The sequence below is a fragment of the Scophthalmus maximus genome, chromosome 4 (assembly GCF_022379125.1).
Source record: "Scophthalmus maximus strain ysfricsl-2021 chromosome 4, ASM2237912v1, whole genome shotgun sequence".
Lineage (NCBI taxonomy): Eukaryota > Metazoa > Chordata > Actinopteri > Pleuronectiformes > Scophthalmidae > Scophthalmus > Scophthalmus maximus.
In genome coordinates this window covers 12737367-12758490 of record NC_061518.1, presented here as the reverse complement: position 1 = coordinate 12758490, position 21124 = coordinate 12737367, and the positions used below count along the sequence as shown (strand labels likewise).

General features: G+C 44.2%; 1 protein-coding gene across 4 annotated transcripts in view; it reads left to right on the top strand.

Moving 5' to 3' along the window:
* The window catches only part of zfhx3b (zinc finger homeobox 3b), a 320474-nt gene that overhangs the window by 231683 nt on the left and 67667 nt on the right, over window positions 1–21124 (top strand). For 3 of the 4 annotated variants that reach the window (XM_047331745.1, XM_035627389.2, XM_035627383.2), the window contains 3 exons: window positions 2276–4774; window positions 4947–5526; window positions 7621–8117. In XM_047331745.1, coding sequence (XP_047187701.1) covers window positions 2312–4774; window positions 4947–5526; window positions 7621–8117 — 3540 coding nt within the window. In that variant the 5' untranslated portion in view covers window positions 2276–2311. The remainder of the gene's footprint in view (window positions 1–2275; window positions 4775–4946; window positions 5527–7620; window positions 8118–21124) is intronic. The other variant, XM_035627388.2, reaches the window with a different exon arrangement.

The following is a 21124-nucleotide window of genomic DNA, read 5'->3' as shown; positions in this document are numbered from 1 at the left end:
TGATTTTAAAGGGCAATCCTGTTTTCTGTAAGCAGTGTACACACCAAGCTGGCTCAGAGCTCTAGCACTGATCAAGAGTCATTGTGTTATCCTGTCTACTGCTAATTGCTTCAGGTATCCTACAGCAATAATGGGAAACGATGGGTAGATACCCTCAATACAGTACAGTGTAGCCCCTCTGTTCAAACTCATCAAGGAGAACTTTAGAGGTCAGCTAGTAGTTTAGATTTACTAGCAAACTTAACTACTAGTTGCGGCCTGTGTTTTCAGGCCTGGTCAAGACAGGTTGTGGAATCTGGAGGAGGAGCTGATGTACTGTAGGTGTGAAACACTCCGTGTTCAGACAGGATGGAGACTTCCTAAGAGGACGTCCTATTAAACAAGTCACATCTGTTTTTTCCCCCATTTACTTTGATTCAGTTTATTCATGTACTTTTAGTCTGAAGAATCACTGTCTGTTTGACATGTGGCTTATTTTCTTTCTTGCATTAGTCTCACTGCCCTCAGTCCATTTGTGTGAAATGGCTGTTGAGCTCATAGACTCTTATTAATGGAGAAGATAATAAATACAGACCAGTAGGGCTAGTATCCCCTCACTCAATATGGCAGCCATCTCTAAATCATGTCTGGCTGTATAAAGCAATCTTGTTAATAAGCCAGCCAGTCTAATATCTTTCATTTTGTATGCAAAGCAACACAGGGGTCACTGGGGTAAGCTTTTGTCGTGTGTAAACAAAATGGTCAGATTGACCATATACTAACAGATAATGTCTGTCCCCTGGTATTTGTGACAGTAACATCTACATCATCTTCACAGTCATAATTGGATATTCTTTTTACTTAAGCTAATTGTTTTATAATTATAGTGCTTCTTTCTCTTTTGTTCTCTTATCTGTTATTGTTCATTTCTTTAAAACAGGTGTCTTATTTTTTTTTTGTTCAAGTTGATATAGGTTGGAGGGTTTCAGGTATGTTGTGTGGGAGGTGAGCTTCATCAGACATTCATGAAGAGGCAGACAGACATTATCAATCTCTCCTCTCCCATGGTGGTTATTATGTTAAGGTGTGGGGGAAGACTCCATTCTGATCACAGCTGAAATTTGCATCCCTAAGTAAATAAGTAAATAAATCAAGTGCAAGCAGTGAATGCGCTAATCAACCGGGACATGGCAGTGAGCTTAGTGCCGGGAAACTTTGCTCATGTAATATTCAGTGATGGTGGGTTAAAGGGCAGCCCAGAGTTATTGGTTTCAGCCCGATTGCCCCCTTTAATCAATGTTGGCTGCATCCCTTTAATAAAATTATTAGCTCAGCAGTATCTTGCGCTATCATTTTATCTCTTCTGTACTCTAAATTGCAGCTTGTGTTAGGCCCCTCAGATGCTCGGGGCATGGCTAGCTCCCGAAAGCTCAGCTCCCATTTATTATTTCAGAGGCGGAGGATGGCTGGAGTGTTTGAAACCAGGCTGAGCGTCGAGGTTATTGGATGCAAGATCTAAACACAGCTGCACTCAAGTCCTAACCGAGCTTATGTATTTTGGGCTCATAGAAAATACTGCCTTTTATTACTCCTGTTAGTTTATTCACATCTATTTCAATAATGCACGTGTTTTATTCATCTTATATGTACAGAACCTGAAGATGGTAATAATACTGTTAAAATTGCTTTATTTAGATGCAGTTTCCTTTTTCTTCCCGGTATGTAAATGTACAATGTGCTGATGGGTGGCTTTTCAGTGTCTAATTATCTCACAAGGAATCTATTTGATCCATTAAGTTTGGCTTTTTCTCCTTTTTCTGACTGCAAGTTAATTAAAAACGGATGTAGGATTTGCAGAATATAAAATTAGGGGTGTTGTTTGGAAGGTGAAGATAAAAGATGGTACCTTCCTCATATGGCAGGAAGATGAATCATAGATGGCTTATTAGTGCTTGTCTCAGGTATTGTGTTTAAGTACCTAATCTAGTGTAATGAGCATGGTGTCATTTTCCAATTATATCTCAGACCTCTTGCCCAATACACCATGAGTTGGATTTTCTTTTAGGTTTTATACACATATTGTCCATTCCATATTTTCTGTATCTGATTTTCTTTATAGGAATATACTTTGGAAAATACATGTCAGTGGGGTCCAAAAGTCCACTTTGGTGACCTCAGACACAGTGTGTAATTGATGAGTTGTGTGTGCTTATGTACACTATATGCATAGTTGTTTAAATTAAATATATAAAATATTACAACAACCTCTTACCTCGTCCAATTTGTGTCTCTGCAGGCCTGGATGCGATGAACGCCTCATGTAGGCATCAGCATGGACAGCTGTGAGTCTCCCGTGGTTTCTGGGACAGACGATGGGCTCAGCTCCTCCCAGCAGCAGCAACCACCACAGCCCTGGAACGATCACTCTAGCTCACAGGTCCCTTGCACCAACCAGGCTCCTTCCCTGGATCCTCTGTCTCTCTCTGCTCCCTACCCTTCTCAACCCCAAAACCCCAGTGCACCTCATGACGGGATAAGAGAACTACAATCCCAGCATCAGCAGCCAAAACAGACATCACCCCAGACCTGCAGTGATAGCTCTGTTACAGGCCTGCTGCATCCCAGAGGAGAGGGTCTTGAGGAAGAAGAGCAAGAGGGAGTGAGCTGTGGAGAAGAGGAAGAATCTGAGGACTTAGATGAAATGGAAATTGACAGCTGTTTCCCAAGTCTTCAACCCTTTCCCGGGGTGCCTATGGCATCAGGAGGAGGGGGCATGCCCACTCTTTTGCGACATCAACCCACAAGACAGCAGGGAGCACCTGAGAGTGGGAGTGAGGAAGGAGAAGAGGAAGATGAAGAAGAGAGCAGTGATGTGGAGAACCTGGCTGGAGAGATAGTCTATCAGCCAGATGGCTCTGCCTACATCGTAGAGAGCCTCAGTCAGTTGATCCAAAGTGGTGGCGGCAAGGTACCCGGCCTGCTTCCCACAAACTCTATTACCAGTGGGGGAAAACCGGGCGAACTTGCTGGGACTTCATCCTCAGTCTACCCTCAGATCATCAACACGTTCCACATAGCCTCGTCCTTTGGGAAGTGGTTTGGCAATTCAGACCAAGGTTTCCCCAATACCTCAACTATGGCAGGCCTCAGTCCTGTCCTGCACACTTTCCGTGTCTTCGATGTGCGGCACAAAAGCAACAAGGATTACCTGAACAGCGATGGGTCTGCCAAGAAGTCCTGTGTATCCAAAGATGTTCCCAACAACGTGGATTTCTCCAAATTTGATGGGTTAGCCCTATATGGCAAGGGTAAGCCCATTCTTATGTGTTTCCTCTGCAAGCTGTCCTTTGGCTATGCGCGTTCCTTTGCCACTCATGCCGTCCATGATCACCGCATGACACTCTGTGAGGATGAGCGACAGCTGCTAGGGGACAAGCAGGCATCTGCCATCATCCAAGGCATTGGGAAAGACAAAGAGCCCCTCATCAGTTTCCTGGAACCAAAAAATAAGAGCACTCCTCTGCCATCTACCCTGCTCCCCATTAACTCTGGCCAGAGCTTCTATGGCACATTTAGTGGTGTCCATCTGGAGCCTGGAAGCAGCAGTGGGGGCAGCGAGACCCTCCTGAACAAAGACTCTGACTCTGGCCTCCAGCAACAGCAGCAACAACAAACCCCGCTAAGCTCAGTCCTCTCTCTTGGAGGGCTAAGCATTCCCAAAGCATCCACTCTTACCTCATCCCCATGCTCTGCCAAAGACTCCAGCGCCCTGCCCAAACAGGGAGGGAGAACAGAGGAGGCTGTTGGGAAAGAGGATGGGGACAGTGAGGGACATGAAAGCAAGGCACACCTATCCAGCCAAATGGGGGGTTCAGAAGAAGAAGAGGAACTGTTGTTAGGGGAGGAGGAAGACGAGTTGGAGGCAGAAAGTACTGCATTGGCCTGTGGTGGTACAAGTAGCAGCGGTGGGGGTGAAGCAGGGGAACCAGCTGTCTCAAACCAAAGCATTTCCAAATCTCCTTTATTAATGCCTAGTAGCGCTCTCCAGCCTTCTGCCTGCACCTCTGCGGTCAGTTCCACACTCAACAGCAAAGCCCCTGCTTCCACTTGCTCCTCTGTCAAGGAAGAGGGTTCAGCTGCAGATGGTGGGGGGAGGACCTCAGAGCTCCCTCTGAGCTTTAACTGCCAGGGGCTCACTGTTCCCATGGCAATGGCGGCAGCTGCCGTCAGAAGGAGCGAGGATGACACTGCTGGCACTTCCTCCTCACCTCGGTCCTCCAATGCTGCTGCTGATGAAAGTGCCAATCGAGATAGTGCCACAGCTCCAGAACCAAATGATTGCCCAGCAGAGGGCGAAGAGGAAAATGGAGCCCTTCTGCACCATCATCACATGCTCCACCATCATCATCACCTCCACTCTTCATTGCATGGCCACTCGCACTCCCTCCCAGGGGGCTCCTGTGACATAACAGGAATGGGCGAGTGTCCACAGAACCATGGGCCTGGTGGCAACACAGGAAGTGGGGTAGAGTGCCCTAAATGTGATACTGTTCTGGGTTCCTCACGCTCCTTGGGTGGTCACATGACCATGATGCATTCACGCAACTCGTGCAAGACACTGAAGTGTCCCAAATGCAACTGGCATTACAAGTATCAGCAGACGTTGGAGGCTCACATGAAAGAGAAGCACCCAGACTCTGGAGGCTCCTGTGCATACTGCAGCAGTGGTCAAAGCCACCCTCGTCTTGCTCGTGGAGAAAGCTATACCTGTGGATACAAGCCCTTCCGGTGTGAGGTATGTAGCAATTTTCAATTGTTCTATTATTTTCCCTTTTTATTTAAGGTTTGCTGTTAAAGATGCTTGTTTGTTGAGCCATTTAGTTGTATGTAAGGTGTAAAGTGATGTTTAAAAGTAAATTTTGTATAACTTTATTGCAGTTCAAGAGAAAATGTCCTATATTTTCTAGGTGTGTAACTACTCAACCACCACAAAGGGCAACCTAAGCATCCACATGCAGTCAGACAAGCACCTAAACAACATGCAGACACTGCAGAATGGAGGATCTATTGGCTCGGCGCAAGAGCAGGTGTTTGGACATACCCCAGGAGGAGTGGTGGCTGTCCCCTCAGTGACCCAGGCCAGTAGCCATCACCCACCTCACCACCATCCTACACAGTCCTCCACCCATATGGCCGGACCGTGTGGGGCCCCATCTCCGACCAAGCCGAAGAGCAAACCTACTTGGCGGTGTGAAGTGTGTGACTATGAGACCAATGTGGCACGGAACCTGCGCATCCACATGACCAGTGAGAAGCACATGCACAACATGATGCTACTTCAGCAGAATGTGACTCAGATGCAGCACAGTCGACTTGGCTTGGGAGCCATGCCTTCCCCCTCTGAGGCTGAGCTCTATCAATATTACCTGACGCAGAACATGAGCCTTCCACCAGGCCTCAAGATTGACCCAGCTGGAGCAGAGGCCCAGTTCCTGATGGGGAGCTTTCACCTGGATCCCAACATGGCTGCCCTGGCCCCTGCACTCGGTGAGCCCCCTTTTTGCCTCTCTTGCTCTCAGAAATACCCCTAGTTGCTTGCAAAATGACAAAGCACAGTTCTTTAGAGACAGGTTAACAATGGGGGCCTTAATGTAGACCCTCTCCATAACCATGCAATAAATCTCTTTACTATTTTAATTTCAACTGAATTTGATGATCACTGTGATACCAAATATAACTCCAAAAGGTGAGTTAGAGGGCCTAACCTCTAATGTGCAAGTCAAAACACCACAGTTTGTACTACTTGTCTCAAACTGTCACCAGGTCAAAGGCACAAAAAAATAATTGATCGTCGTGACTATTTTTTTTCCCTTCTCTGCCATCTGGTTCATTTTCCTAATAAGCATGTTACAAGGTAGGCAATGATTACACAGTCTGGACCCATAAACTACAGTGGTGTCATCCTCTGTCACACTTAAAAGAAGTCTTGAAGTCATTATACACAAAGACTCTTATATTAACTTGACAGTATGGTACATAAGGCTCAGTAAATCTCTTGAGAGAATCTGCCATCGCAAGGAGATCTCAGGCCAAGGAGCTAAAGTAAGAGGTTCTCTTTCAAGCTTCCACGGTGGATTTTTGAGTGTATTGCCTAAGAGATAGATAGCAAATGTTGACCTCACAGGATCTTAGCCTCCTGGTAATCCTTGTTCCCAAGACTCAGCTTCTGTCGCGAAAGATAGATATGAGTTGCAGTACAAGAGAGAAGGAGGATGTGATTTTTTTATAGCAATTTTTTTTACGAATTTGCTGTCTGTTGTGCTCAGTGGAACTGCAAGTGAATTTTTGCACTGGCAAGATATCTTTGTATAATTATGGACATGGGTTGATATATACCTTCACAATATTGTGGTTTTAATAAATGAACCTTTGTGAAAACAGATGTAAAGCTACAAACCAATGTATTGGTCTAATGGACTATCTTTGGTAAATCACAAGGTCTGCATAGTAATGGAGCATGAGAGCTAGGTAAAAATCAGAAGATGTTAGGTGCAGGAAAGGACTGGAATGGGAAACCAATTGAGGTTGTGTATGTGCATCTGTGTGTTTGCAAGAGAGAGAGTGTAAGGAGCTATGACTGGGGTGCTGGGTCTGTGAGTGATTTCAGAGGGCTTCTCAAAGGTCTCCCTCTCCTGGCTATAAAAACTCAGGTAATGGAGAAAAGTCCATGAGCAGGCTGCATACTGCAGCAATAAATAAAAAGGAGCTGCTGGAATTAATTTAGTGTAAAGCCAGGCAGGGTCACGCCTGCATGCTCAGTCTGGGCAGTGAAAGATTAAAGATCAGCAAGCAAAGGCAAAAACTCTGGCTGCTCTTACCTCATTTTTTTAGCATTCATTTTTAAAGTCAGCCTTCCCAGACTGAATAGATACCAGTTATGTGGTTGATGTCAGGGTATGTGCTTGCTGTTTTTTCCCCTTCTCCTGCAGCATTTAGACTCTGTACCCAGCGGAATTAATGTGTAAGGTGTCTATATTGATTTAGAGGCAATCTGTAGAGAAAGACACAGAAGAATCCAAGCAGAGAAGCTGTTTTTTTTTCTTCATATCATTATGCAGTGAACAAGGGTGATGGATTTGATTTACAGTAATGTGTGTTTGGGAACTCCTTAGTTCTTCAGTAATGATCAAATAACTTGCTTTTTTTTGGCGGAGCTTGTGGCCTCTGGAGTTGATTTACAGACAGGCCATGAACCTGCACCAGCCCAAACAGGCGACACGTATGTTCATTCTTTGGCAGCGTGAGGTTTTGGTCACTATGGAAAAGTCCCAGGCTTTCTTCTTTCCCAGCTCAAATCCAGAATAGCTATATGCCCATAAATACATACATGCACATTATCTTGAGGCAATATCATACCGACAGACAGAGCATGGTTTTTCATAGTTTAACAGCCTTACTTTATATAATAATGAGAGTAGTGAAAAAATGAATGAATCCCGTAAATCATTGCAAGTTGAAGTAATCTTTTAAACCGGACTTTTGTATAGACTGTAAGCTCTGAATGTGTCTAACATAATGATGCAACTCCCTTACCCTTTCCCTCTTGCTTTCCCTCTATCTTTGTGGTCCTGCATGTTATAGTAGGTGGGGAGCTTCCTATGGACGTGCGGCTGGGCGGTGGCCAGTTGGTGTCCGAAGAACTGATGACCCTGGGAGAAAGCCTATCACAAACCAGCGATCCCTCCCTCAAGCTCTTTCAGTGCGCCGTGTGCAACCGTTTCACAACTGACAACCTGGATGTGCTCGGCATGCATATGGGAGCTGAACGCAGCCTACCGGAGGAGGAATGGCGTGCTGTGGTGGGCGACTCTCACCAGTGCAAGTTGTGCCACTACACCACTCAGCTAAAGGCCAATTTCCAGCTGCATTGCAAGACAGACAAGCATGTGCAAAAGTATCAGCTTGTAGCCCACATTAAAGAAGGGGGCAAAGGCAATGAATGGCGCCTGAAGTGCGTGGCCATAGGCAATCCAGTGCACCTGAAATGCAACGCCTGTGACTACTACACTAACAGCCTGGAGAAGCTGAGAATGCACACTGTCAATTCCCGCCATGAGGCTAGTCTCAAACTCTACAAGGTGAGTTGTTTATCCCACCCACCACTCAACCTTGTCTTTACACTGTATCATAATCATTTCATTTCACATCAATACTCAGTATATACACAACTGGGGAAGAAGAGCATGTAGAGAAGTGGGAAGTTCATATCTAAAAATCCCACTAAAAATTCATTTTGCACAATAACCTGCAATGTTAATGCTGCTTTATTGTCACAATATTTGAGGTTTTATAAGGGAACCTGGAGACAGACACACATACACACACACACACACACACACACACACACATATATTTTTATTTTTTCAATAGGATAAATGTGACCTTAATCCTCTCCCTGCTAACTTGATATTCCTCCTTAAAATACACCCCTATACTCTCCCAAGACATGAATGGTAGTTTTCTGGTGTCGTAGTCTTATAGAAACAGGGCCACGACAAGAACATGGCAGCTAAAGCCAGTTTGGAGGCTTAGGGGTGAATAACTAGGAGACGAATGAAGAAGTGTGAGGAGACAGAGTTTTGGTGCTAATACTCCTCAGAGCGGGAAAGGCTGAATCGTTCTCGACAGCCGTATTGATTTTTGCTGGACTTGGAGCTTCACCTTCTCCTCTAATCATTCCATAATAGCCAATGGATGAACACTCTCAGAACAAATGGCCATAAATCTAACAGGCCTGATTCCATTTAGGTACCTATCCTGTGCGTCTGCGGCTTTGGCCACTCCGCGCTTAACCCAAACTGGCACAGTTGCACACGGACACATGCATACATACAACACACACAACAAAACGCATGCAAACACTGACGACACATACTCCATGTTACAATACATACAGACCTGTTTCTTTGTAGGTGTTACCTTATTATAAATAAAGTCCCCTCCATTAGAGTGTTTTGAACTCAATAATTTGAACGACTAGATTGCTTGACACTTTTCGACTGGAGTCTTTGTATATTATAGTGTGACTTATTATGTAAAAAGGCTGTGTATTGAAAAAGTATCCAGCATTATGAATGGTTTCTAAGATCCACTGGCATGGCAGGCATGTATCCTGTCCACAATGCATTTACTGAAATAATATTAAAGGGGTTTGTTAAAGGGGAAGGTGGGATGCAGGGCTCCTGGCGCCGCCGTTAAAAGCAGCCAGGGGACACAGGAGGTTTTAAGTCTATGGTCTGCATCAGGACAACAGAAAGGACAGCAGAAGATTTTTATTTTTCATAGATAGATACAAATTTAAATTTGCAACATAACTCGCGAATCTGTTGAGTCAGTTGTGAGACGGCGAAAAAGTATAGCAAGATATACTATTGTTTTTCCAGCACATGGTCATCCACTCTTGGCCTTAACTGCTGGACTTACTGTCCCAGATTCCAATGACATGACAGTCTCACATAAGACCAAAATAGACAGGCCTTGGCATGCCCTTTCTCTTCCTCACACCTTTGAAGGCAGAGATGTATTAGTCTCACAAGATATGGTACAGTTTATATCACATTATCTGTGTGCTTTCCACTTAGCTTTAAGCCCAAATGGTGTATTTTTTTTCTGCTTGAGTTTTTAAGAAAGAAGAGACATATGTCATACTGCTGCTCAGGCTGCGGGGGATTAAATATGTACAACACATCCAGGCATGATCATTTTTTATGACTTAAGCCTCTTAAGACGGCTCCATATTTCTTAAAACCAATTGATCTTCCGAGTAAGAGTGTGTGCATTTGTCCAGAAATTACCTGCACTCTCAACCAAAGAACACTGTAGTCCTCATAAACTGCTCTCATCCCAGACACTACTCAAAAATAGAGATGTTTGTGAGTTGACAAGAATTATTACAATGTTTTATGACTCACAAATGTGATTAGCGGACAACAAGTACATGGTTGTGTGGTCTCCTGGCAGCACTGGCTCCCCACTTGACAATGTCACTGTCTCCGTTCTGTGCTGGATTTACTGTCCTGGTAGAGACACTGACAGGCAGAAACCCACAGTGGCCCACAAGCCTGCAAAACCCAACTTGGTATATTAGGCAAGGACGAAAAAAGGAAAATCACCATTCATTTATTCCTCCCCAAAGAAATCTGATGCAAATGGCACCGTTTTTAACCTTTTTTTGGGGGGGGGGGGGGGAAATAAATCATCAAGTCAGCATAAACAGGCTGTAAGATGTGGGAGATGCTTGGGACACTTCACCCAAATCAAACTGGTTTGCATTAAACAGGCCCTTTGTGTGCACAGCTCCATATAAATTGGAGCCTGTAATTACTGGAATTAAAAAGGAAGGTTTAAACTGAGGGCTAAGCTGGATGGGATAATTTGAGAGTCTGTGGTATGCGGCCCATATTAGAGCTTTCTAAAAATATCACCCCCACCACCCCATGTATTGGAATGTTCCAAAAGACCACAGAAAGATCCAGCGAGCCATCCTGACCACATGGACCACCACACAGTGGGGGGTGATGCTGTCCTCCCCTGTGCTCAGTTGAGAGTTAGCAAATCTAAGCACTGTGCTCTGCCTGTCTTGCACTCTGAGGCGAAGTTTCACCTTCTCTTTTTCCCGTAGGGTTTTAGCTGTTCTGACGATAGCATGTTGGTTACCCATCCTGTCCTAGAGTGGTCACTCCTAAACATGAACAGATGGGTATTGTTGCAGTGCAGATGACCCAAACCTAATTTGTTTATTATATATTTTTTAAATATGTAGCTCTCCCCTGAGGCTCTCTTCATCTTGAACGAACCCAGCTTCAGTTTTCTCATTTTACAGCTATCCAAATACATAATACGTGAATATGATAGCCCTTACACCATCAACAGTAGGCCTCAGGGCTTAGCTATGTGCTAGTGTGGAGGTGAGATGAGTGGCACTAATCCAGCTCTCAGGCCTTGGCTGCTCTGGCCAGACAGAATGGGTGGAGCCTAACCAGGCCCAGCCACAGGCCTCGGTTTCCAGTCAAGGGTTGGAGGAAAGGGGAGGAGCATGGGGGACTTAGCTGGCTACCTTCCTTGTCTCGGGGGCTGGTGCAATTGGCGGTAATTGAGATTGATTGGATGTTATTTTTCCTCTTGCAAATGTAGTCCATTAGCTTGGCACATGCATAATCAGTTTAGAACGCAGTTAGCCGAATGTAATCATGTTCCTCGGTGTCTGCTAGCACAAAATCCACTCCAGATGCCGCTTGGCCATGAAAAGAAAGGGAGAAAGTGCCGCTACTATCAGATGGGGAATCTTTAACCAAGAAAGTCCTGTCACCCCCTCCCTCGGTCCTGGTCCCGCTCTATTGAGTACAAACTTTTCATCTCTCTCTCTTTCTGCCTTACACACACATAGTCACGTCCACTTTCTGTTCCCTACCGATGGGAACAGCGGTTTTGATCAAATGCCCGGCACTTTTGAGTGCACTAACATATTGTTAAGTAGAGTCCATTAACAAACACAATACATCTGTATCTTGGATGTAGTCGCTGCTCTTGTTTTACCCTTCAGTGCAATCCAAAAGAATCGGTGAACACTGAGGAAAGAAAATGCCCACACTCTGCTGAGAGCAAATACTCACAAGAAAACATAATAGAGGAAAATAGGCTGCAATGTAAATGAAGGGATTAGTGGTTACATGAAAAGGCATTAAGGTGTTTCCCTAATGATCCTACTCAGCAGAAGCACTGGCTTTTCAGACATAGGAATGCAAGGCGCGATGACCTCTTCCCATTAATGATCATAAAGACCAGGATTGTCTCCAATCCTCTTGGACTATGCAATCATAAGTAGTTGGGATACAACGGCAAATAGGTTTTGTTTGTATTCCAGAAAAATGTATTGTAGAAAAATATTACCATTTAGCAATCAAATAAAATGTATTGTGGGGTCATGACAGAGATCAGCTGAATATTAACAGGATTATTATGGAATTGTGTTGCCCTTAGTTCCTCAGACAGGTTGGATATGGCCATGTTTAATTCCTCTCCCAAACTTCTGAAGCTTTCTGGGATGTCTCAGTCATGCTTGATATTTTCCTGATGGTCGCATAGTGTGACAACATGAATGAGCCCTCATTGTCACTCTGGCCAACGTCAAGACAAAAATTACAGCAGGTAATGTGAAATGTCCTCTGGTGAAATGACATCTAGCGGGCGCCTGGCCTTGCCCACTCACCCACCAGACATTTCAAAGAAGAGGAGGGGTTGAAGGATGGAGAGACAGACAGGAGAGAGAGGAGGGGGGGGCGACAGGAGGGTTGGAACGATAGATACTCTGCTAATTATCATGGCTAGCCTATGATTGTTCAGTAATAGTGCTCAGTGGGAAAGGTTGCAGCAGTTCCAGGAAGAGCTGAGCTCTGATTTACTGGTACTACCGCTCTAATAAAGCGCTTGCTGCACATCCTGGGAGACAGCCCATTCTCCCCTTTCACATGCACAAGCATGTGAATGCACACACACACACACACACACACACACACACACACACAAACAGAGCAATCTTGTAATCTTAAGTGCCACAAAATGCCAAGGTAGGCTTCATGGTAGGCTTCATGAAATGAATTATTTTAATTGCTCATCGAGAACATCTTATAATATGATTCTGTACAAGTAAAGAACATGTGATCAAAGGCATAACATCACACTCAGGAAGTATTTAAATTTGGGGCCCCTGTAACACCTCCTTAGTGAACACAGTCATGATCCTGAACCTCGGTTACCCTCCTCGTGTCAGTAATTGCCTGCAGAGAGTTGCACTCTACTGTAATACCTCAAACAGATCTCAGTAACTCCTGCTTGGTGGGTGGAACAAGGAAGGTGTGGCATACGACAGACAATCTGGGGGGATTGGAGAGAAGGGCTGTCAGACAAATAAGAGGGGGGCTAGTAGGGTTTAGTGTTTGGCAGCGTGTAAGAATTTCACAACTCTTATAGCTCCCACCCCTTGAGAAGGCCAGGGAAAAGGTCGGGCTTTGACCCGTGGCACAGCTGCTGCTGCTGCTGCTGGTGCTGATAGTATGTGCAACTGCTCTACTGTGGGTGTCGCTGGGACTTACTTGACAGTGAAAGATAGCAAGGAGAGGGGGGTTTTGACAGGAGATGCTGGTCTTTTCCTAGTTTTCTTTTGTTTTTTTTCCAGTGGTTGTTTACCACAGTTACCAGATGTAAAATGGCCTAGTGCATTATAGACTAGGTTCTCCATCCTGTTTCTGTGGTGGACATAGAGATGCATTGTCAGCCGTAGGATGATTAGAGTCAGGACATGGATGTGTCGGTCGGGAGATTGAGATTTTCGGTGATTGTTTGTTTTGATTTGATTTTTAAAAATTTATATCTTTTTTGTGTGTCTGGGTTTCCTCACAGTTCGAGGCAGAGATAAGTTCCACTTCGTGCACAGCCGGCGGTTTTGGCACCTTGGGCCAAGTGATGTATGTTGTAGATACACAATTTGTTCCATTTGTCCTTTTTAGAGACAAGAAACGTTTTCTCAAACATTACTATCACACAGCCCTCTATCTATGTGATGTTTATGTTTTCTACCTTCCTCTACCTTTTCAACCCTCAAATAAAACAAATTCTCTGCCCACAAAACAAAACGGTTTGATAGTGAACCAGTGGGTGGTCTAGAATGTGGATGTGCGTAAGGTTAAATATCTCTAATCCAGCTGTACCGGAAAACTAAACATTCTCCTCAGCTGCATCCCCCATCCCACTCTTTCCACTCACACTTAGTCTTGTTCGATGTTCCTTGCTCCACACTCACTTAAAAGCAAAGTGCTGATAATTGTTATTGTCAAAACACCTATTCTCTTATTGAATCATCAGATCTAGCCCCCATAGAAAGAGAGGACACATATCCAGACTAAAATTTGTCTGTATTTTATTTATTTTGTTATTTCAAATGGTAAAACAAAGTTATTCACCTTCAGACAGACATGGAAGCATTATTGAGAGAACAATTGCACCTTGAAGACACTTCTGCCTACACCAACCAGAGGGTCTGTGAAGAATGTCTGTATTATACAGACTCTGCCTGCCTCTATCTTGTAAATATGATATGACAACTTAATCAGTCATGGTCTCATCTTTTTACCACCAACACATAACCCCAACTGAAAAGATGCCAGAATAGATAGTATCCATCTTCAAAAAGCCTCATTTAGGGTTACATCAGCGGCATCTCCATTTTCCTACAAGCCTGTTATACATTTAGTTGTCATGCTGTAGTAAAATGAGTTGCCATGTTGGCTGAAAAAGATTTATAAAAATTGACGTGGTTAATAAAGTCATTTTAATGTTTTGCAAAAACCAGACTTCCCCGACCAAGTGTCACGTGTGTTGTTCGATGGTCAAGTCAACGTCTGGAGTTATATGTGGTTGCCTGCAGGCTCACAACAAATATCATTGTAGTTACACTACACAGCCAAACCTTTGGAATTTACTGGTCAGTTATCTTAAGTAATGTCTGTTTCTTGCAGTAAGATTAAAAGTTGCTCCATGTGTTTAAAACATTCTGACAGAAACTAGACTTAACTGCTCATGTAGTTTATTTCATGTCTTTAAGAGTACGCAGACATGCTGTAGCTGTCCTGGTTTTGAATGTTTTCGCCCAGCTGGTCAATGCATTTGTCGACCTATAGCCACCACACCTGAAAGACTAACAGTCGCAGTTGGCAGGTAAATGCTGCTTTGATGAGGCCAGATGGAGGCTCCAGTGAATCTATGTAGCTCCTAAGCTGAAGGGATGGAGAGAGTGAGGCAGGCAGGCTTACCGGCTCTGTGCCATCAATACATCAGTGGCTTAGCCACCAGATTAATGGCCCCCGAGTGGTCAGGGCCACAAAACTACTCTGCTCTGAGGTCTGTGTTCAGTGGAGCTGTACATGAAAGCAAGTTAGGGTGAAGAGACAGATTGAGGAGAAGGGAGGAGGTCTTAGGTACCAGGATGAGCACACAGGGACCTCTATTCTGTTTGGGTTTGGCCTACAGAGTAGAGTCATGGGACAGATAAATTTCAGACAATGATGAATATGTGGCCCTGACTGTTGTTTCATTCCCCTAGACATGTAATGTTCTTCTAAGTCCAAAAGGATGTTTGAGTAGCTAAATGTGATTTTATAAGCAGTGTTGAGTGATTGTATACACATCACAGACAATTAGTCTTTAAAAACAACTTGCGGTGCATTTCACAGCTCTTTGTAACTGTACAACCTATTGGCTGTTGTTGTTTGTCAGAAGCATCATTTTAAAACCAATGCTTGATTTACAGCACTGCAGCCATTGAAATTGCTCCGCCGTGCGCAGAGCATGTTCTGTTTTTGTTTTACTTAGCTTTTCTTTGTTTTAACAAATCTGCCCCGAAGGTCTTTTCATTTTGCGGCGCATCGATTACTGGTGGATTGCAGAACTTCAGCAATTTCTCGCTGGGATTTCACTGGCTGTTTGTTGTTTATGATGGGTCAGGTAGATGCTGATGCCTGCAAGCACATTCTCCTCAATGTGGTCCATTTTGGATGAGTTAAGTTGTGCAACATCTGACTTAAAGCACCATGTGCAGTGAAAAACCTTAACCTCTCTGTAACCACTGTCATGGTTTGAAACAAAAAAGAAACATCCACCAGTTTCCTGAGGACCTTTTTTTTTCTGGGTAGACGTTTTGTTTGAAACAGAGGGGCCTCTGAGGCCTTTTCTAAAGTGCCAAGAAAGAATAACCATCTCTTCCTGAACTTCATGGTGCCGGTTGTCCATCCATGTTTTGCCTAATTGCTGTGTGCTGGAGTCCAGGGTTAGAACTGGGAGCAGTAAATCTATCAGTGCTATGCAGACAATGTTTTCTCCAGATGTAGAAGAAAAGATTTCATCCTTTTGTAATTAAGCAGTGCAGCCTAGGGTGTCATGTGGTTTTTACTGGGGGCTCTGGAAAAGATCATTTTGCACCTTGTTTTCTCATCATGCGCTTTATTCTTGAGTATAAAAGATGGATAAAATGGAAAGATGAAAATGAAAAAAAAGTAGCAGAGAATAGAATCCCTTGTTTAAACTATTATATGAAAATTACAAGGCAGTGATGTAAGAGGTAGTGATCGTGAGTGTGGGGTGGAAACACTAAAGGGACGGAGGCATAGTATTGGAAGCAAGGCAATTACATAGTTCTTCAGATGAAGAATATAAGAAAAAAAAGTTATTTTTTAACCACAGGAATGTTCCCAAACGTTATCTTTCCCACGGGTGCCATCTTCTACACCTGCGTTCTACTTTAAACCTACTGCTGGAGTACGAGGGAAGGGGAGTGAGCCGGGGGAAAGTGATAGTGAGTGAAAGAGAGGAAGACAGCTTTAAGAGTTGGGGACAAGAAGGCTCTTCAGCTTCTCAAGGGCACCGATACTTTATGGCCTTGACATTCCTTCATGACAACCTGATGCCCAGAATAGAAAGATTGGTGTTGAGGAGGGGAAAAAAAAAAGTTTTACTACAGAGCCTTTAAGCCCCACCCCAACATATCATCTCTATTCCTTGCTCACCTTCACCTCACCCTGCTTCATTCATGTGGTAAACCTTGGGGTCACGCTGTCTAACGATTTTCTTTAACTAGCCCAAGCCGGTGAGAGCAATTGACTGAAGAGGAGACTTTTTAGTCAGTATGAGCAGTTTCACACATTTGTCTTTTATAAAGTCCCTTTCAATGTTGATTTACAGAGGACTCTTTCCACTGAGATCTCTTCAGAGACTCAGACAGCAGAGGAAGTCTCCGCAGCCACTGAACTCTGAGGCTCCCTCCCAGATCATATACTATCATCCCTCACCGCCTTCCTTGCCAGCCCCCACACTCTTTTTTTTGGTCACCACATTCAGTCAACACTAGCCCTAAAATTAAGCACTGCTGAATAATTCAAACTTGGATCCTTCCTTCAGATGGCCTTTCTCTGTCACTAGATAGGAATTTCCTTAATTTATGCTTGTTAGGTTGGAATAGTCATGTTGAAATAATTTGAAGCATAAGGACCGTCTGCGCAGCTACTGTTTAAATGAGATTTCTGGGAGCCGTTAAAGTTTGAGCGTGAAATTGTGAGATCTGGAATGCAAATCATTATTCAAATGATCAATGTATTCATTTGCATGCTGAAAGGCGCGAGGGAGAGGTAGAGAGAGTATTTTATTTGTTGATGTTTCAGGTGTAAGGGTGCATTAATTTTGCGGTTGCGAGTCCCACTGTGACCTAAATCTCTCTCTCTACCTCTCCCTCACACACATATCATCATCATTTTGATCATTATCTTCATCACACACACAAACATAAACTGCTTTTGTGCTGACCAAAGTTCAGGCACTTCTCACTGTGTCTCAGCAAACCTCCTCCTACAGATGACTTAGCTGTGATTTGAATAGTTCAACAGCAGCTTTGGAGATGACTCTGTCCATACTACAGTACCAGCTACAATTTTTTTTTTTAAATGTATATACTCTTTTTTTTAATCAGCTCCTTTTATGTCAACATTTCTGGCATTTTTCGGAAATGAAATAGACCTAAACCACAGACTTACGACCTAAGCAGTAAAACATAAATCTGCTAAAATTTGAGATTTCCCTCCATCTTCTCTCATGCATCAATTTCCCTCAATTTACAACTCATGATGCTTTTTTTTTCTCCTTTTGCTGCCATTACTGACGGGTTGGGTGAAAAGAAGGGAACAATGTGGTGATGGGTCTTTTGTAGGATTATCTTTGGTCTTTTTGAGGATTTTTGGTTCTCTGAGTGGTCACATGACTTACTGATGTCATGAAAAAAAAACTTATCATTCTAATAGTTTATCATTGAAGGATTGAGGGGGATGCATGTAGTTAAGAGAGATCAGGCATTACATCTGGAAGGGAGGTTAGGGCTTTTTTAAATGAGAGATCCAGCACTGGCGTATTCCCAGTATTCAACTTTTAAATCATTGAACATGATGAAGCCATCTCCACAAAGTCAGGGGTTTATATACGAAAATCAAACACCATCTGCCATCTCTGATCAGAAGCAACAGCCATCAGGCCAGGGTTACCAAGGCAGAACAGGAAAAGCCATTAACTGCCAATCACTGCATCGATCGACAAGCCAGTCCACCACTACCACCACCCCCACTCCACCCCTTGCCCCCACCAACCCTGCCCACAGACACTCACATACAGTTCATCAGCTTTTTACTGTACAGTGTGCACACACATGCACAGACACATGCACACGGCCTTGCATACACCACTATCTTCCGCACTACGTAATGGGTAACATTTGGTCCAGTTTGTTTGTCTCTTTGCCACTCCAACCGTGTTATCTTTTAAATTATCTCGAGTCTAGATTGCAGGATCAACATTCTGTTCGGTTTAGATAAAGGCTGTCTTACTTTTTGTTATATTGGCTTAGTAAATCCAATGTGTTACTTGAAGGACAGTTGAGATGCTGTTCGAAAGATATTTCCTTCTGAGTATAGGTTTGTGATCTCCTCAATACCAAAACGCATCAAGTCCGATGCCCTGTCAAAAGGAGGGGAGACACTCTTCTCCGTCTCCCTCTGCACTTTTGGAGTCAACGCTCAGATAAAAAAGGAACTAATAGAGTCAGTGAAGGGCAAAAAGGGGAAAAAAAGATTGATTTTCCCCCCCCCCATCCATTTTCAATGGTGTCGCTAGAACTCAGGGTCATTAGAAGAATATTTACCTACATCCCAATTTAATAGAGTTGCTGTATATCAGAGTGATCTTGGTCAGAGGTCAGGACAGGGGGGAGCAATTAAAGCACATGGATCCAGAAGCTCGGGGCCTGACCCATTGTGTGTGTTGTAGGCAGAAACAGATAGGTGAGCCAAAATGGAGGGAGTGGCGATAAGTATTGAACATGGCTGTTTTAATTTATTGAGCTTTGTTACTGATGAACTATTGATGCATTAGTCGGGAGCATGAATGCCATACTCAGCCATTCTGATTGTGTACAGAAAATGTATCCAATCACATTGTACCAGCTCAGCTATTATACATATCATCTTATACAAGTTAAAACAGTGGTGAGTGATGTTTTCTTTTCTTTACAGCTTTAGTTTTTATTCATAGTAAATGTGGCGTCTTGGTTGTTTTGGTCTGGTCAGCCTTCTCCGGGGCCACACAATAGCCACAGACAGAACAGATATGATGGATGTGGCCTGGGGCCTATATGCTCGCTCTGCATCTGCGGTGGCCTCATCCATGCATCAGCCACAGGGGGGGACGGTGGATGCAGTAGGGTGGGTGGGTGGGGGGTGGGAGGAGGGCCGAGATACAAACCAGACCAGCCATTTTCTTCGTTCCGCTCATAAATATTTGTGTGGCTGATTTATAAACACTGGAGCAGGAGAAGAGATCAAAGTGAACTGTAACGCTTATATAAAACGGGGCTTTTTTCACGACACTGCCCTACACACCATGCTCGTACCTATTAAAGGCAAAAGCTATATATCAAGAGGCATATTGGCAAGAGTACTGAATGGCCACTCACACTTTAGGGCTCGGTCTTCCCGCAGTTGTGAGTGTAGTTCTTATCGCGCCGCCCTCCAAGGTTCTCAAACACAAGTTAAAGGCCATCAATATGTGTTATAGCTAAACCTCAACCTGCTCTCAGCCTGTGTAAACTCCCCCGAGGTCAGTGGCTTCTTAGGTGGATTTTAAATGGCTTCAGTAATGCCAGGCAGCCATATTAAAACATAGCAATGCAATGAAGAGTCACTGCGTTCGTCACAGTAGACAGCTGCACATGCTGATTCCGGCAACGGGCTGGTCAGACACAGACGACAAACAGGCCGAGTCTCCTGTACGGCAGAGAGGAGGGATTAGGGTGGGGTGAGACCGTGTTTGTTTGCTGTATATATGTCTTCTGGAGTAGAGCACTGCCACTGTTTGGACACTTGAAGTTATGCAAAGCCAGAGACAGACACACATATCCAGAGCTGTAGCGCAATAGGCCCACATGGAGCAGAGTAGACATTTCACACCTACAAGCAGTGTTTACCCCCCTCAAGTTACATACACGTGTATATACACATATATATCCCATCCCACCCCCCACCATTCATTCCTGGCCTGGCCTGGCAAATGTGGGGGAGAAAGAGGTGCTCTCTTTTGCCTTTGGCCCTCTCCCTGATTAATAGCAGTCATAGCTGGCAGATGCAGAGGAGCGCCACGAAGATGGCTGCTCACTGACCTCTGTGGGAGGGAGAATAGCATGGGTAATGGGAGAGAGAAGAGGGCCTTTTTTTTTTTTTCAATAGAGATTCCCTCCTTTGTCCACCAGCAGGACAGGGTGTGCTCAGTGTGGTTAGGCCTGGGAGAGTTGCTGCTTAACAGCCCGTGTCTCTGTCAGCCTGTGTGCGAGTGCCTGGAGACATCTGGTTCTCTCGCTTTGGGAACACAGTGGCATTATTTTTTAAGGCACTTCACCTAGTGCTCACATAACACGCCATTTCAGGTACGCATGTGCTCTTGTTTGTTGACTGCATGGATATTTTTTAGAATTGGCCTTGATGATATAAAGCAGTGTTTTGAGAAAAAAAAATGTGTCCGTCTACATGGGCATTGGAACTACACCCAGTAACATGAGGGTATGCTCCTATCTTCGAATGCAGTTAGATCAAGCACCCCTTGTCCTATATGCTGCTCTCCTTCTGTATATGCATTGTATATGGTGTGTGAGTTTGATCAGGTAGTCAGGCTTTGAGGGTTGGAGAGAGAGTAGACTGCAGATTGTTTTACCCCTGGTGTGTCTGAGTTTCTGTTCGGAAAGTTCAAAGTCCCGCTGAACATCAGAGGGCTGATGCTGAGTGAAGCTGACTAGCTGCAGTCTGTGGTCTGGGAAGGGTTACTGAATTATTACTGATGGTTTCAGGGGTAACTGTCCGACCACAGGACTGGGAATATTAATCATTTATTTGATTGTCCGCATGTGCTGATTAATCAATTTGAGTAGGATCTGCAGGATTAACTACCCTATTATTCCCCTGTAAGAACAGATAAGAGATAAGACTTTAAAATATCATATTCCATTTAT